This window comes from Lethenteron reissneri, chromosome 23, assembly GCF_015708825.2.
Source record: "Lethenteron reissneri isolate LAM-NWPU_2019-01 chromosome 23, ASM1570882v1, whole genome shotgun sequence".
Classification (NCBI taxonomy): Eukaryota; Metazoa; Chordata; class Hyperoartia; order Petromyzontiformes; family Petromyzontidae; genus Lethenteron; species Lethenteron reissneri.
The window spans coordinates 12338700-12356942 of record NC_083801.1 but is presented as its reverse complement, the minus strand read 5'-3'; the positions used below and the strand labels follow the sequence as shown (position 1 = coordinate 12356942).

Sequence of the window (18243 nt, the reverse complement as noted above, 5' to 3'; positions counted from 1 at the left end):
ACATTACTCTGATAATGTGCACTGTCCTTGAAGTTGATTGGTCCACACCCGAGACAGCTTTCCTTAGAGCCTAGTCTCACATGGGTTGGACCAGATGACGCCAAAAGGCGCACTTCAAGGACAGTGCACATTATCAGAGTTATGTTCTTTTGTTTGTATTATGACTGCAGGTATTGCGGTCTATGCAAACATGACTCCTTGTAAAAAGGTGTCAGTTTTGTTGCCAGATAGAAGGGTAAAACACCAATTATCATATTTTTACTGGCAAATGAGGTTCCCATAAAACATGCATTTACTCAGCAGGTGAACGTATGGCCATGCATTGACACATGGTAAGACCACTTTAAAATATATATAAACACTGCTGACCAATTGTCAACATAGTTTTAATATCATGCACATGATCACTGCAGTCACTTGCTTGCAAATTCCAGTTGATAACAGATTGTGGAAAAATATCATGTGAATGTGGCAATGACTTAATTTCAAGAAACAACTGCAAATTAACTTCATATGTACACCATCTTTGTCTTTTTAAATATTGATATATTATGAACAATAAAATACGCACTTTTCAGCCACAGTAAAAAAGAAGCTTCATAAGCCTCGACCTTAACCTTTTCTCAGGCCTCCAATTAACATTCATTAACAAAAAAACTAGCAACATAAAAAAACTTCTCTCGACAAAAGAGCGGAGGAAGAGAAAAAGGGGGAAAAAATACCACACAACAGAAACACAGGGACCACTGGGGAATGATCGCTCTATGGGCACATCCCTCCACTCTCGCTGCCCTGCCTTTCGCCAGCCACTGGGGAGAAACGCAGCGGACCACTGTCGCAAGAAATCTGTCCCTAGCCCAGCGGCTTCTGTTAAGTGGGGTGGGCTTGGCAGGCTGCCCAGTGTGGAAAGAATAACAGAATGGATTGGCGGTGGTCGTTTGGTTACGTTGTGCGGGGCCAGTGGTAGGGAATGTGCAGTCAGGTTGGGGTGCCTGGCGATGATTACCATCGACAGTCTTGATGCCACTTTTCTCAACAAAAACGTGTGTTCACATGCAAATCACAGAGCAGAACCAAATGCAATGCTCGTGCCCTTCCTTTAATTTGCATTCATCTGGAATCATATTTCTCCGATTCAATGTTCAGAAATGTGTCTTCAGTGTCACTGTGAATACCTTTGGTGCGAGTGCATCTCTTTTCTTGACTCTTGTGAATTGTATTTTAATACTTAATGCAATCTCTGTGTAACTGTTCCATCTTTATAAATAGTTTTGATTAGTTCTATAGATTTGCTTTTATTAAGGTCTCGGTTTGTGAAAGCTGGGATAACTCCAGCAGCTTCCACTGAATCAAATGCCTTTTTAGAGACAAAAAAATCCAGACAGTGCTATTTGATATGCATGTCGTTTCAACCACTGGATTGATCATATGTAGTCAATGGTAGAATAATTCGTTTTTAGAGCACTTATGTTTTGTTTCATTTCATTCTCGCATGTGTCACTGCCACTCTCACCAATCCCATACAACGAAGTTTGTGTCAAGTGCCACGAAGAGTGGGGAGCAGAGGAGACGGCTTGGTCCTGCACTCCTGGGGAAACTCACTCCTCCCTCTGCACTTTTCTGACCTTCCACATTGACTCCACCTCAAGGGCCTCGAATGTTCTCCTGAGCCTCGAAGTTGCTGGGGAGGTGGACTTCAAAACCTCCAATGTTTTCTGCTTAAATTTGTATGTTGAACTTCTTTCGCACCATACGCAGCCAACCATGCTAATCGGAGGTGCGGATTTCACCCACGCAGGAGACGTATATACGCATCTCATGAACATAGGTATTGCTAGCTTACCCTTTAAAGGCCGTCTAGATGTTTAAAAAAAAACACATGTGACGTACCAATCAACTGTCATTTATATTGCTGGGTGCAGACAAGAGGTGGGGAAATATAAGAAACTTGGACCAGGAGATCGGACCATCGACCTCAGGATTACAAGTCCAGTGTGCGCATCATTACATACCACGGCAGCATCATCAAACTTTCTAACATATACGCTTTTCCGTTATTAACACCTTACTTATATTTTCATGTATGCCAACAGACAGGGTGTGATATGGAGAGCGGCCTTCTCGGTATACACATCACAAAGCGTTTATCATTAAACGGGGCTGCCAGTGCCGCACTTGTTCAAAATGCGATCAAAGATAACTAAACGATCAGTAACGGGTCAATATGTGGCAGTGCCATCATTTTATTAGGTTTCCTTCCTCGTGCCTGCCAAATTGAAAGAGAACAGCATTTATGTTTCAAATCTTTTTTTCCTCTTCTTGAGAATGTGTCTCTGGCAACTTGCCTGGGTGGCCGTGCTGCACTAATGAGTCATAACGAGGGGCCTCAGGGTCATTTCCAAGGGTTGCACCCTATGGAATTTTCCAGGTCATGAATTGCCGACACAACGCTTGGGAGACAACAACAGTCACTGGCAAACAAACTGGATGCTTTGAACAACATCAAATGTGATAGTTCCTCACACGAGATGCAACGGAATGGGGAGAAACAAAGCAGGGTGTCCTGCAATTCCAACCACTGGCATTACCAAGTCTCATCCAGAATACCTGTTTATGTGTGAACGAACATGAATACCGAGTTTATTATTATTATTCTTCTTCTTCTAAAAATCCATGTTTTCATAAACAATAACATCAGAGGACAAGGGCCTTGTTTTGAAGTGCTTCTATACCATTTAGAGACCACAACTAGCCAGGCGCTTACACTTGTTCAGACACTTTAAAATACAGGCACAATTGAACTCTTTTGCTGACCACATCTATGAATTGCGTACACAGAAGTAACATTTCATGTAAATAATGTCATTCCAACTAAGACCTAATTTAATTCACTGGAAGTATAGCACCAGACTACCGGCACCATTATCCCATTTCAAAAATAGCACTTTCCAATAGACGCTCGGGTAAGGCTTATTATTGATAATTGTTTAGTAATTCCTCAAGTTCGTCCACCTCTGTACCCTACCTGCTGCTACGCACTGGGTAACACACACCCTCATCATTCGGAGGCCGTCACCCCCACCCCAGCACCCTCCTCCCAGACGCTGGCGCTTACCGTCGTAGTAGACGATAGCACCAACAAGCTTGTCCCGCTTCAGCATGGGGAAGAACTCCAGAGCCCGGCTCTTGCTGATCAGGTAGCTGCTTCGAAGGCACTGGCTGCCAGCAACCAGGTCATACATCTTAATCCCAAACCAGTAATAGGGCAGCTGCCACCATCTGCCAGAAAAAAAGAGGCAAGCAGACGAAGGCAAACAGCCATGTGAGCGGGCGAGTGGCACGGTATGATTGACGTAGACTTATCAGATGTTGCTACTCCACCGAGCGATATGAAAGAATATGAAGAAATAAACATTAGCCACCCAATGCGAAAGCACAAACACTTTGTCGTATACAGCAAAGAAAGCACAATAAGGTATTGTCCTGCAACATTTGTGGGTGGCATTAACAACTGAACCGTAGACCCCATGTAAACTGGATTCAGTGGCTGATATAATGAGCACAAGGCAATGCACAACTCAATGCATTTGGAGAAATTGGAAACAGCTTCTTTGAAAAAATTATACACATTTACTACGTAGGATTTCAAGGTTGCACTGTATAGCACCATGATGTGTCTTTGGGTTGTACCGCGTGATGTTTGGAATTACGCCCAATGTTTCACTCCGCATGCTGGAAGCTTCTTCAGGAGGTGAATGAATGTCGATTCACTTCCTCGATAAGCTCCCAACACACGGAGCAAAACGTCAGACAATGTGCCAAAGAATAAAAGGATTAGCCAGATCAATTGTCACCAAAACTGTCGCGCCAGAGTTAGCATTCATCGCAGGATCACTTTCCATTGGTTGTATTTAGATCCGCCCACTGCCCGTAAACTCCGCCCCACTGCCCGATAGCTCCGCCCCACTGGGCAGTCCTCGCCAAGGTTTTACCTAGCACCGACAGGGTTGGCAAAATGCAAAGATGAGACTTTTTATGACATGTTGCAGACCCGTGCGCCTATGAATAAACTCCACCAGTCCAGCTGAACTCTGTTTCTGGATCCTCTTTACAGCATTGTGCAAGCGTGATCGTTTTAAATATAGGGGACAGAACTCAACTCACACTCCGAGACCTCCGGGTGACAGGTGGTTTAAAATTGTGAATTATTATCACAACGCAGCGCATTACACATCACTGGGCATTTCTGGCCAGTAACGTATTAGCAGACAAGCTAGACGGCACAACCTGAAGCCTCATTAGAGCAATCACACCTACATTGGCGGCACACACTCAACTAAACTGATTTACCATGAAACAACACTGCGCTCAACAGTGAGTGGATGCCATGAAAATAGTTTTACCATTCTAATTACACGATGGCAGTGAGAAACTAGGCACCAGCCTCTACTGCCATATTGTTACACGCACGTTGCATTCGGAGCAACGGAGCCCAAGTCATCTCCACGGCAATTTAAGTTGACCGTGCTTCATACATAGTGTTTAACCCACAGAAAACTGGACGTGACTTGTGATGAAAAAAAACATGACACATCTTGAGTCTTTATGGCATTGCAAGATTTTTTCTCTCTCTACAGCTGTTAAATAATTTAATTTAACGAAGAAACTAGATAATGCTGAAATATAGAGAGGCGTTGGGGGGGGGGATTGGCAAATTATATATTGACACATTACAATCATGTGTTTCATGTAATGCTGTGGATTTGCAGCAAAAGGCGGTTTATTAATAAAGTGGCAATTTGAAAGAGCCGCATATAGAGGGCAGCAGGGTGTTGGACTAGAAAAGTTCCCTTATGATAGAGGTGTCACATCAATTCATTGATTCATATCTATTCTTATTCTCACCACACATGCATTGAAGTGTGTGCATACACACCTACGTATTTTGATTCTTCAATGTTGTATGTAATTGGTTTTATTACCCCTCTCTCCAGCCACTAAAGGCTGCTATATTCACCAGAATGCTAAAAGAGAGAATTGGTGCTGAATCCAATTGTGGCAATTTATTGAATCGCAAAAAAGGGACATTTTGTTACTCATTTCGAATTTTTTCCCTTTGTAAAATATAGGGTAATCCATTTCTCCTCGGCAGCTGATTGAATATTGTGAAGCGATGACTCTATCGTATTTTGCAAATGAGAGTGTTAAAATATATTTCCAGTGCATTGACATTAGTGAGAAACACGTAGAGGCTTTAATATAAAGTGTAGTTTTTCCCTACAATTCCTCCCTGTTGTTTTGGTCGGGTATCTATAAAGAGACAACCCTGCATCATAATGGTAATTCTTTCACGTGTAGGTGAAAATCTTTTAAAATCTTCTGCAAAGCAACAAATTCAATCTCCCATCTGTATTACTTTATATTTACAAAACCGAATTGCTTTTGGAAAAGTGTGTCTCCTTGTCCGACTCCCCTTCTGAATGTTTTTTTTCTCGCAATCTCAGTGGAGCTCTACCAATTTTCATAACTGGTTTTTATTACCTAAAACTTGTTATTTATTTATGCCTTTGTAACACCTTGCTTGGATGGTTGCATCTATTTCCACGACATCAAATGTCTTTTCATAGTCAACAAAGATGATGCTTAATGGTATTTGATATTCAATAGTCTCCATTTACTCACTCAGTGATGTACTTAATAATATTAGGCCATATTGTAATCAACTCTAAAATATTTCTTCTCATCTTATTGTATATACCTTAACTTCACAAACTATACAGATACTACAAGCCTCTTGGAAAACCAAAAACGATCATTTGCATTTCGTATTTGTATTTACGAAACAATTTTAGTGATTACCCCTCATGTAAAACAATTGTAAAATGAAACAAAATATAATGCACATGGTAAAATGAACACACTAAAAAACCCACCATCATTATATTCATTATGCTGGCTAACACAGCATGAAGTTCCCTCCCGCGAATGCATTTGCACGATCGCTGCATAGAAAGTGCACCTGAAGTAAAGCTCTCACCAGCTGTGGTGTCAAAGAATGGGGTCGATCTCAGCTGCACATTCTATACAACAAAAATTATTATCCTCTCATGCACGAGGTTTCTATTGAAAGAGTTAGGCATCCATGCATGTGCCTAGGACACTGCCCTTGATAGGTGATTAATGTGGCTCAGTATTCATCATGATCTATCCACTACTGGATAAAGGTCTTCCCAAGTCATCATCAATTGTTTCAAGGTCTTGCAAAGAAAAAACCCATCTATTAGCTCCTGCAAAGAAGCTGAATTTCATCACTCCATCTCCACGGTGGACATTGCTGGAGTCCATTTCAATGGTCGTTATAATTAACCAGGTCATCGTTAAATTTGAAATATTTAATGTTTTTTACAAGAATATGTATGCTCTAATACAATATTTAGAGAACATCTTCGGTGCCACTGTGAATAACTTTGGGCAATAATGGCACCTTGTCTGACGAGTTGTTTTGGTACATTCATGTCCCCTTAATGTGGATGTTTAATTTTGATGGTTTTCATGATCTCTAAATCTTTATAATTTAGGCAGTTTGTGACAGCAGGGATGACTGGGTAATTTCTACCGAGTCAAATGATTATTTTTAATAGTCTACAAAGGCTAGGTACACTGTTAATTAAAATGTGTTCGTGTTAGGCACATCTATTGAATTTCCATTTGTGCTCTACGTACTACATTCCGCGTAAACACTTTGAGAAGTGTTTAAGAACATGAAACATTTGCCCAAGTCACCAATGCAACAAGCTAGTTAAAAGCACAGTTGTCCTATGGATATAGAAGGATCTCTCACCATGGCAATGTGGAATTCACACCATCGGCACAGGATGGTCACGGAGATGAGCATAGTCCAAATGTTCGTTTGAAAATTGATATATTTTGACTTCTCAGTAATAATTACAATAACATTAACACAAGTAATACATTCAGGAAAATATGAACAAGTATTAAGGCTAATTTGAGGAGCGCCTTGCATAAGTTGAAGAGTGAATGATTTAACCCTAAAGCTATGATGTGTTTGGGCACAGATCAACCTCCATACATTATCCCACATCACACAGACTCTAAAAAACGTACACTGGTTACCAATAAAAATACAGAATACACTTCAAAATCATCATATTAACATACAAATCAACACACAACCAAGCTCCACCTTACATCAGAAACGTCATACAGATCAAGCAAAAACCACGGATCACTTCGCTCCGCAACCCAAACACTTCTCCAAACACACAAAACCAATCACAAAACCACGGGGACAGATCTCTCTCAGCACCACACCTCTGGAACAACCTCCCCAAATCCATTTGCACAGTCGACTCCATCGCCACATTCACAGTCATAACCCAACAACGCATCTCTTTGCACTTGCATACGACAGCTGATGGCCACAACTTGATGTTTTTTTTTAAACAACTATAGATAGTATTGATTTGAAGCTTTCATGACTGCAGGAATCCATACTCTTTGGTTCTTTCGGTAAAGTCACGTGGGTAGAAAAATAAAATAAAAGCAAAAAGAATATATCACGACGTTTCGATCGCAACACAAGTGGTCGTCCCCAGGCGGAAAAAATAATCCAGCAGTGGACTGCTGAACCAGCGAGAAAGCTGTTTCTTTCCAGCTCAGACCCCGCTTGCTTGCCCATCGCCACATTTATAACCTCTTGTTGTAACAGCTTTCTCGCTGGTTCAGCAGTTCCACTGCTGGATTATTTTTTCTGCCTGAGGACGACCGCTTGTGTTGCGATCGAAACGCCGTGATATATTATTTTTTGTTTTATTTTATTTTTTTACCCACGTGACTTTACCGAAAGAACCAAAGAGTATAAATAGTATATTTTGAATATAATTGTTTATGTGTACGAGTACATTAATTAATGTGATGGCACTTTTAAGTGGAAGATTTTTTGCCAGAAAGGTGCCACGTGTTTCACAAAAATAAAATTGACTTAATTATCACGGGGGTTAACCTCACTTGTAGACAGGCAGCATAATCGGCAGTGGGGTGGAGAGATGAGGTGCAATCTCCAGCAAGTTGGCTCGTTCGTGAAGAGCCTCCTTCACCATGCGATACTGACTCACGGGGAACACAAACACAACGATCCTCAATATAACTTTAACAGAATTCTTAGTGAGTAACATCTATGAAGGCCGGCATAGCACACAAGGAGGTGGCCAACACCACACCCGGCCGCCTTTGTCTCCATAGTGCTTATGTTTACACAATGCACAAGTTACTCATTAAAGGCGCAGTCAACTAAGGGGAGGCCCCAGGACCAGTTCAAATATTCACCAGTTTCTGGCAGTGAGCAGGACTGATCTCAGGTCACCAGGTTTGTAGTGCAGAGCACTAATCACTATACTTCCACTCCCAAATGATAAAGATCCAGCGTTTAGCCTTCCAGACTGTTGGGGCAAGTGCTGTTAGCAAGCACCTACGAAGGCCAGAACGGTAAACGAGGGGGTGGGTGCACAGCAACTCGATCGGCCAACTTTTTCTTCCGAGTGGTGATGTTTACAAACTGCACCAGCTACTCATTTGAGACTGCATCGATCTAGGGTAGGCCCAGGACCGATTCAGATAATGGTCACTGGTGTTGGACGTGGCGCGGGAATCAAACTCTGGTGGCCGGGTTTGTTGCGCAGTGCGCTGACCGCTACACCGCTCCCCACACATGCACACACGGGAGTCACACAGAACTTCAATGTCTACCGCCACAGGATTTTCAACTCAGCCAGCCAGGCAAGCAGTTCTAGCACAACAATGTGAATGTACACAATGTGTCGAGCACGTGCACCGTGAGGAGCTCTCAATGCGTGTGGGGGTGGGAGAATGAGAATGGATAAACAATGGGAAAAATACAAGTTGCCATTAGGACTTCATCAATCCAGATACTGAGTATAATGGTTTTAAATCTGCATTACATTCAGGAAATATTGTTCAGACAATTATATCCCAGCTTCTTGCACACTGCCCAAAGAATGTGCTTATATCATAAACAGTTTTTCTTTATTGTATTTTATTGCAATTATAATTTTGGATACTTTTTTTAATTTCCATGATTAAAAGCTTACAATTGTGAAAAGATACGTGACATCTACTTCGCGTGGCAATCTGCTGTCACGTACGTGGTTTACATTTGAACCTTATGGCGGGACCCCGGGGTCCCATAAGCCCCCGGCTCTCGCATAAACATGATATTATAATGTAAACAAATACTTTACTCTTTTTCACCAATGGGTTTGAAGGATGGTGGCAAGTGTTGTCTTGTTAAATTATGCCTTTAAAACTGAAAACTACTTACCTGCAGTACCTCTATTTAAATACACTATCGAAAAAATTATTTACACCCCTCTGTCAATCATCGTGTTTCTCAGTGTGGATTTGTGAACACACTTTGTAAACAGTACATAAAATAGTACGCGTTTTCAATGCGCTGTTCATATTGTAACAAGCTTTTATACCAATCTTACTCTACAGAGTAGTGGGTCGCAGCTCCTCTTATCCGCATTGATATGAGAGGTATGTGGGGACTATGGCTTAACGGAAAAAAAACCTATCTCCATAGATGCATAAGGACAAGAGAAGTATTATCAAACAGGAAGAATTAACGGTGCAACGCATTTCATCTGTTAAATATCTGCAGGTAATAGAATTGTCATCGACTGATCCTGCTGCAGACATTGGTAGGTCAAGAATAATAATGAAGATAAGAGAGCAATTTCACTGTATTATGCATCCCGTGATGACAAATAAAGTACTTAAGTCGTGTAGGCAGTTTGAGCAGCTTTGGCTAAGACTTAATATGATCCTGCCCATACCCAAGCGTGGAGTGTATTTGCTTGTTCAGCTCTTCTGCGCATTCGTCCTTGCTGCTGCGCTTGGACGACATGACAACAGAATGATCCGCGCCAGGTGGGTCGCGACGTTTATGTGTGCGGTGGGATGGAGTCGCCAAAAAGAAATGAATTAATTACTATTATGACTTCTGCTTATTCGAGACCCGGGGTCCCGCCATAAGGTTCATTTAACCTTAGCTAAAGCCTGCCTTTGTCTCGCGAAGGGATACAATTGTAAATACGCTTACAGCAGCCTTGCAATACAAGCCTGTGAATGTTACAAATCCAATGCACGAATAGACGCGAACCTGCTCAGTGTCCAGCCTCATGATGGCTTTCTGGAGATACCGGACACCCCCATGAATGAGCTTTGTGCTGCGGCTGCTTGTCCCAGAGGAGAAGTCATTTTTCTCAACCAACGCCGTCTTCAAACCTGACAGCGGGAGGAGCAGACGGCCACAGGCAGAGATCATCACCACCCAAGCGATTCGGGATGCACATCTCACCAACATTATACAAGGATCGTTTAGGTGACATTTTATCATCATCAGCAGCCATGATTAATCCACTGCTGGATTAAGGCCTTCCCAAGCTGCCGTCGTCATCTCTTCATTGTCTCACGATGCCGAGCGGTAATTATGCAGTTTTATTCAAGTCGGTGAGATTAGATCAGCAGTACTGGGCAACGGCTCTCGTTAAGACGACCACCCCACACCAATGAAAGATTAATCATATTGAATATAAATGAAAGTTAAATTAACTGAAATCAGTTACTACTTAAATGTATATGAGTTTACGTCTACGATATGTCAACAAATGCATTGAACAACCATGGTGACACAGATGATATCTATGTTGATATAAAATACATCAAATCGATATCAAAAAGACAAGTAATAAGCAACTGAAAGACATCCATGGCATTCAATGTGTTTTTTTTTAGTTCATGAATTGATATGCTTGTTGGTGGAAAATTAATAAATAATTGTCTGTTTCTTTTTAAATGCTTCATCATTATAACAATAGTGCTGGCATCCCACCCTGGGCTCTGGACTGGAATCGTTTAGCAGCAAAAGAAAAAAAACCGAGGCCTGTGAGAGTGCACGCCTTGCCTACAGCAAACAGAGTGGCGCTCGGCAAAACCCAGATGTTACCATTATTAGACTTGGATAAGTTTCAACTATCATCTGCTCAGCCCTCACTGCCATCCGGCTTCGAGGTTGGTGGTTATTTTTAGCGCGGTGTGATGGCAGTTTGAACATGTTTTAAGTCAGTTTTATAAACCCGTGCTAGCAGAGGAGTCAATGAGTCAAAAAGCCGTTAGCAACAGGAAATTGACTTCAGACACAGATAAAAACATCAACGTGACGAACACGTACCACAAACAATAAAGGCAATGATGTTCATCGTTACCTAAATTTAACAATAGAAAGAAAGCTTCAAAATAATACCAGTTGGTTTACACAACAATGCTTTAAGGTGTTTGGCCAATAAAAGAATTTAAAATCCATAATTTGCACTCCTGCATTAAAAATTTTTTATAAAAGCCAACGCAGAATTAACTCTTCGAAATAATACAATAAAATCTATCCTGCGGAAACAACAAAGCTTCTCGAGGAGCGTTCTTCGCCTTTGCCGCACGGCTTTTTAAGAGGCGTTCACGCATGTCGCACGGCTGCGAGTGCGGCCGGCGTCTCTCTCCCTGGAGCCACTCGCTCGCTTGCCTCGCGTGACGGAGTCAAGCGCGCAGCCGCAGCCTGTGGCGCCCCCGCCAATGACGAGGACGTCAAACTGCTTGGTGGTGTGCAGGCTGATGAGCTGGGCGTCGCGCGATGGCATCCCTGAAGGGGGCAGCTCGTGGGTCAAGCGCTCGGCAGCCGCCACACTCCTGAGTTGCGCCTGCACGAGAACGATCAACGCTCAGCCGCAGCGGAGAGCCCAGCACGGACGACGGCGATGCAAGCGCGTCGCGCCTTTTGACGCATATATTAAATCATTGTCACACGCGATGTCCGTTAAATGAGATTCAGTCTTTTTGTGAAGGTGGAGCGGTGGAGTCGTTGGTGCTACTGCGCTATGAACCCAGCCACGTAAGTAAATTCGATTGCCAGTCGTCGATCATTTTGGCGGTGAATGGTATCTGAAAGAGTCCCGGACTGCCGTTTAACAAACCTCCACCAACTCACGTGGTGGTGGTGGAGGTGAAGTATGTTCAATACAATTTCCAAGGACAACACAGCGTGGAGAAGACTTCATCCAGCGGTGGACTGACAAAGGGCCGTAATTTTGTATTCCTTTGATTTTAATATTAACAGCATCATATACATGTTATTACAGCCTCTGGTCATTTCACAGCTGGATGAGGGGCTCTCCACACTGTCAGCCATGGGGATTATTTGACCATACTTCATCACGTTGGTAAGTGCAGGTTACTAAAGTGGGAATGGGGTTTGGGAGGGGGAGGGAGGCAGAACTGCTCCAAAGATCAATCTCCACTGAAGTAACCCATGGCTGGGGACTGAAATTCAGGTTGTCAGGTTCACACTGCAATCTGTTAGGCACCGAGCCACTGGTGTGCCCTAGCCATATACGATGGCTGTGCACAATTCATTTTCTTATTTGTGTGTAGGTTTTAAATAACCTCGCTTAGTTTTGGAATCGTGTCATGGGCAATTTAGAATGTTGTGATTTCAACTGGGACCCAGTACACAATGGCCTGCTGCTGACAACGCAGTCAACCGGCTGTTTAACAGATATTGGTGCAGAGGAATTGCCCAATGCAACTCCTGGCCAAATGTGGGAGTCAATCTACAATAATACTTTTTTTCAAATTCACAAAACTAACGGACGTTAATGCTGACTCGTCTTACCAGCTAGCTGTGCACATTTAAAACATCTCGCAGTGGCAAGATGTTAACTACCTTACCTGACTACTGTCTATTTGGAGTTTGCATGTTCTCCCTTTCGGTCACGTGGATTTTTCTCCAGGCCCTCCAGTTTTTCCCTCCACATTTAGAATCAACATGCTTTTAGATTATTTGGCTGCTATAACATCCCACGTGATGACAAGCCACTTCGCTGAGCTATGATTTGTGGCCAGGTCGCTTCTGCTAAAAGAGCTATAAAGCTCAGTAGGCCTTACCTGGTAAAATTTTAATAGTTTATTAAATAGTTGTATAGTTTAAAACACCTTTGAAAAGACAAGTCGCTTGATTTGTGTTCATCTACACTGCCTAATCGTACCAGGCCAACCATATATAGCATTTACTTAAAATATTAACTATTTAACTAAGTGCATTATGTGAACAAATGCAATAAATATCCTGTTCTGGATGGTATTTCAAAGCCAGAAAAATAAATTATAAGCTAAACAATCAAGATTATTTTAATTGTCTTTGCTAATCCCAGAAATGGAACAAAAATTACATGTTATAATAGGGTTTAATTGTACAACAATACAAATTAAATTAGTGCAGTGGAAATAATTATGACCTACATTAAAAAAATGTATGAGAGTCCTCATATGCCTAATCTTAACAAGAATTTACGCTAATCTTCACATTAATGCTACAGCAGTTTAATTAAACATAACTGTGTAAGTAACTGATTACCATATGTTTGAAGAACAAAAGTACAAAAGTAGGCCCTGCTACAATTCTTCACAATACCGTATATTCGCATTTTTAAAAAACAAATATCAGTAAATTAAAGAGAAAAAGTAGCATTCATATGAATGAATATTAAACAACCTAAAAACTATTTTTTTTAGTAAAGAATAAGCTTCAAAAATTTGATTAGACAATGCAAATTGACTTGTGTAATTAATCACATCATTTTATCTACAAATGAAGAAAAAATGTATTGTCTTCTTTACATTCATAAAATAACTTATGGCTAATAAAGTAATGTTAATTATGGTTATGTAAGAGTAAATGTGAAGTTTACAAACCACGTTCAACATATGTGCGGCGCTACGACTTATCAGAAAAGTTTTACATGGGGGGAGTAATTTTCCATCCATTCCAACGTTTGGACTTGCTTCAAACTTTCGGCAGACCCTGCGCGTCTGCTCTTGTTTACCTCCCCATTACGCATAGGATGTTCTGGAATTTATAAATACCAAAAACATGCGAAGTCCACGGTTCTGGAAATACCAAATATAAAATGTTCAAACTTTCACATACGTTTTAAATTAATGACCGCAGCATGTTGCTAATATCAGACGTCAAACAGACCATGTTCCACTTCCCTTCGCTTGTGCCGCACGTTAAACGAACTGCGAGAGATCACAGCGAGTGCCTTTGTGGTCGAAAGCACGAAGGGGCCGTGGTGACTTTTTCCCGGCTCTGCAGAGGGCGGCAGCTGCTGGACAGACGCTGCCTTGTCTCATAGCATCCTCTGACCCACGCGCGGGTTTCCCTGTGACGTTGTAAGAAATCTCTCCTCGGGTACACCCACCTTGTGCTTCTTATATTCCATGAGCTCCGAGAGTCCATACACAGTGACGAGCGCCCCTCCGGCTGTAAGCAGGCTTCCTGTCACCACTTTGCGGAACGCCATGATTGCTACTTTTTTTTGCAGACACACGCAGACACGCACACGTGTGCGCGCACACACACACACACACGCGTGAAACAAAAAAATAAGCTGAGGTCAACGTCGCGCATATGAGAGCCTGGTCAAAGAGTTTAGAATGAGATATGAACACGCAAGGCATAATTTGAATCCTCCATCTCTGTGTCTAAATAATTGATTATGGGATACAATATTGAGGATTAGGTAATAAACGTGACCTTGTGTATACCTTTAGTATCCTATTCTTGGAAATCGCAATCTTTCAACAAGGAAATTGTGATATTTATATTATAGACGAGCAGAATATTTCTGCGCTACCAAAATAAGCACCGGAAACGGAATCTTGATTTATCCTGGAAAAATCGGATGAGCTATCAAGCTCTCTTTCCCAGAGCTCCGGTAGTTGACTCTTTGTATAACAAGGTGTATGATTTTAGTTCATGGCAGTCACCCATTGGAAATTAATTCAATCCAATCATATAGAAAACAAAGATTTTAAAATCTCCGGTGTGTGACTGTGGTGACCCAGAACAGACCGTGAGACATTTAACAACTCAATGCCCGATTCGCAAATACAAAGGAGGCATCACAACGATAGCCTCCGCTACCCCTGACACAATTGTCTGGTTCAACCATACCAATGTAATATTTTATAGTTGTTGCTCGACATCAACATCAACCAAATGAAAAATGAGAACGTGCAGTAGTGATAACCATGTGGTAGTATATATTTAACTACTCTTATACGCGGCCAAGGCAGAGCCAACCGTGCTAAACTTTAACGAGCACACAACGATAAATAATAACACTGGCAAATGAGGTTCCAATGGTGGAATAATAACACTGTTTAAAAAGCATGTAAAAGTACTCCATCATTCCGATGTCCAGGTCAGCTGGTTGTATCTGTTTCCCCAGGAGCGGTCAATGAATAGCGGGAATATTCGGCACACACCACATCAGTCATCAGAAATCATTGTCTGGTTATATAACGCGACAAAAGCAGCATTAACCATGGTAAACGCTTACACGCTGCTCTGAGGTTTCAATTGACTGCCAGGCCCACATTAGCCATTTTAACATGCATACTTACACACATAAACAATTATGTACACACACTGTGTCAGTCCTACGGGTGTAAGGAATGCGACTGTTTCACAAAATCAGACGCTTCATTTGTATGTATTGCTCACAGTTTGTGTAATTTGAGCCGGAGAAATACAAAACGTACAGATCTGAAATGTAGATGGATTTTTTTAAATTTTGAATTTTTTTATATTACATCTTTATTTGGCATGCTATTTGACCACGTTACAAAATGTTATACTTACAAAAACACAACATGGAATTCCTTTTAATACACCAACAAGCAATTGTAATATCAAACATATCAATACATTGAGAAAGTATGCGTTTAAAAACGATACTGCAAGGCCATTAATTGACAAGCTGAAATAAGACACTTCTGCTTAATCAATCAAATATTTGAAGAACAATTATCACTGCGATCATACATTCTCATTAAGTGTTGTTAAAACCGAATACTGGTGAAAAGGCGGTAGACTTTTGATTAGAATTTTTAAACAAATTACAGATTCTATATTAATTCGTTTGAACAGTATTTACTTTATCATTGAACAAAAACGAATGGTCAAATATAATGTAGATATGAAACTAAGCATTTTGCTGCTAAAGGGTAATTGTGATCAACGTCTCGCAGACAAAAGGTCAATAAAGGTGAACCACCCCCATGTAAATATACAAAGGATATCCGTATTTCACAGAATTCCTTTGTCAAGAGTGGCTTAGTGATGATGACAATGCAATTATTGGTTGATTGGCCAGAGACTCCTGAGTTGAAGTCCCGGGACTCCTGAGTTGAAGTCCCGGGAAGACCCAAGAAGGAGTGTTTAGATGCTGTAATTGAAATTAGTTAAGATAAAACAGACTGTGCAAGGAATACGTATAGATCGCACATGCATGGATTCCAGAACTCGTTCCAACTCACGTTTGTCCTCAGAGGTATTTAACTGGTAATAATAGTTTACATTTCAAACCACAGAAGATAACGTCACCACAGCGTAATGACGGGTGGCGTCGAGCAAGGAATGATACCATCAGGAGGGTAGGGGGAGATGCTTCCTTTTACCGCTGGATTTTGTCTCCAAGTGTTTGGAAACCCTTTGATCAATGTGGCCGGTTTTTCTATTGAGTAAGTCCATAATAGCAAGAACACTTGATACAGTACTACAGTTTGGTTCAAATTGTAATCATCCTTACGAGAGTTATTGTGCTTCCCCTCTCCACACCACCACCACCACCCACTCTTCAGACAGATGGACGGAGATGTGCATAAAAATATCGTATTTATTTGGTGACCATGACTTATACAGGCTCAAGGGGCACCTCGTGTCACTCAGATTTCGGACAATGTTTAAACACACCATGTAAACCGACTATGATAAATCACCTCGTGTATGGAGAAGCAAGGCCTTTCCCCATTTTAACTTCCATGTTGCACACTGTACACATGTCGAACACGCACCAAATGTTCCCTTATTAAGTTGAAATATCCGCCTGGCGTATGTTCAGGGGCGAAGACATTGCAACCACTGTTTTTAACAGTACTTGATTGTTTATTACAGCAGTTGTATTGTGCGGGGATGGATGGAGAACAACGTGCACCGTGTTTTACAAGTTGTGGATTCACAACGGAGTGTGCAAGGCTGCTGAAAAGAAATCTACATTTCCCACTCCCCTACCAAAAAAGACTCGCTTAGAGCCCACGATACCTACAACATACACAAAGATTTCCCATATATCTTTAACAGATTGTTAGGGCAAGTGAAGGCCGGCACAGCACACGAGGGGGTGGATGGCCAACACCAAGCCAGGGCCGCCTTCGTCTCGCCAGTGGCAATGTTAACACACTATAGCAGGTACTCATTTGAGTCTGAGTCGACCTAGAGGAGGCCCAGGACCGGTTCAAATAATCGTCACTGGTGTTGGCCGTGAGCAGAAATCGAACTTGGGTCGCCGAGTTCATAGCGCATTGCGCTAACCACTACAGAACCACTCCCCACATGATATCTATCACAAACTTGCCAACCCTAAAGACCTAACAACAAAAACCTCAATGCATTTGACAATAAGGCTGCCTTAAAACAAAGAAAGATTAATTATATATAATCGATGATGCTTCAGGCTGTGGTCCTTATTCACAGGACATAAATCGCCAATTTAAGCAGCAGGCTCTTGATGGTTTTTAAACAAATTTTTCTTCTATACCGAATTTCAAAGAGTTTAAACTAAATGCTGTTTTTGTTTGAAAACCTTTCGCTTTTAAATATTGGTACGTGGTAAAATGACGGATTTAACTATCGGCAGCATACCACAAAAATCAGCCAGGTTGGTGGGTATTGCATACAGCACATTTTTTATATAAACATTCACACTGCAGTACCAGATATAATCAATATGCAAGGTAACTACGGGGAATATTAGCTCATTTTGTCTCCGAGTACAACATGTCCATTTTAGAAATCAGCAAATCCACTCCAAGCATAAAGACAGAGCATAAACTTAGAGGCATCATCAACTGGCAGAATAAACCCACGTGTCAATGAGTGTCTTCAATTGCCCACTATTCCCCCACCACCCCACCACCCCTGCTCCCCAGCTGTGAATAAATGAAGTCATGATTAAGGTTCACGATTAAACTTTAAAAAAAGTCTCGCCAAATATCTATTTTGTATGAGAAATGTATTATGTCTCGTTT

At 41.6% G+C, this 18243-nt stretch overlaps 1 protein-coding gene across 4 annotated transcripts in view; it reads right to left on the bottom strand.

The window, feature by feature from the left end:
* GPD2 (glycerol-3-phosphate dehydrogenase 2) overlaps positions 1 to 18243 on the bottom strand; it is an 81588-nt gene that overhangs the window by 27208 nt on the left and 36137 nt on the right. For 2 of the 4 annotated variants that reach the window (XM_061557214.1, XM_061557216.1), the window contains exons 2-6: positions 14352 to 14461; positions 11618 to 11792; positions 10202 to 10326; positions 8029 to 8126; positions 3116 to 3279 (exon numbers count right to left, since the gene is read on the bottom strand). In XM_061557214.1, coding sequence (XP_061413198.1) covers positions 3116 to 3279; positions 8029 to 8126; positions 10202 to 10326; positions 11618 to 11792; positions 14352 to 14453 — 664 coding nt within the window. In that variant the 5' untranslated portion in view covers positions 14454 to 14461. The remainder of the gene's footprint in view (positions 1 to 3115; positions 3280 to 8028; positions 8127 to 10201; positions 10327 to 11617; positions 11793 to 14351; positions 14462 to 18243) is intronic. The other 2 variants (XM_061557212.1, XM_061557215.1) reach the window with 1 other exon arrangement.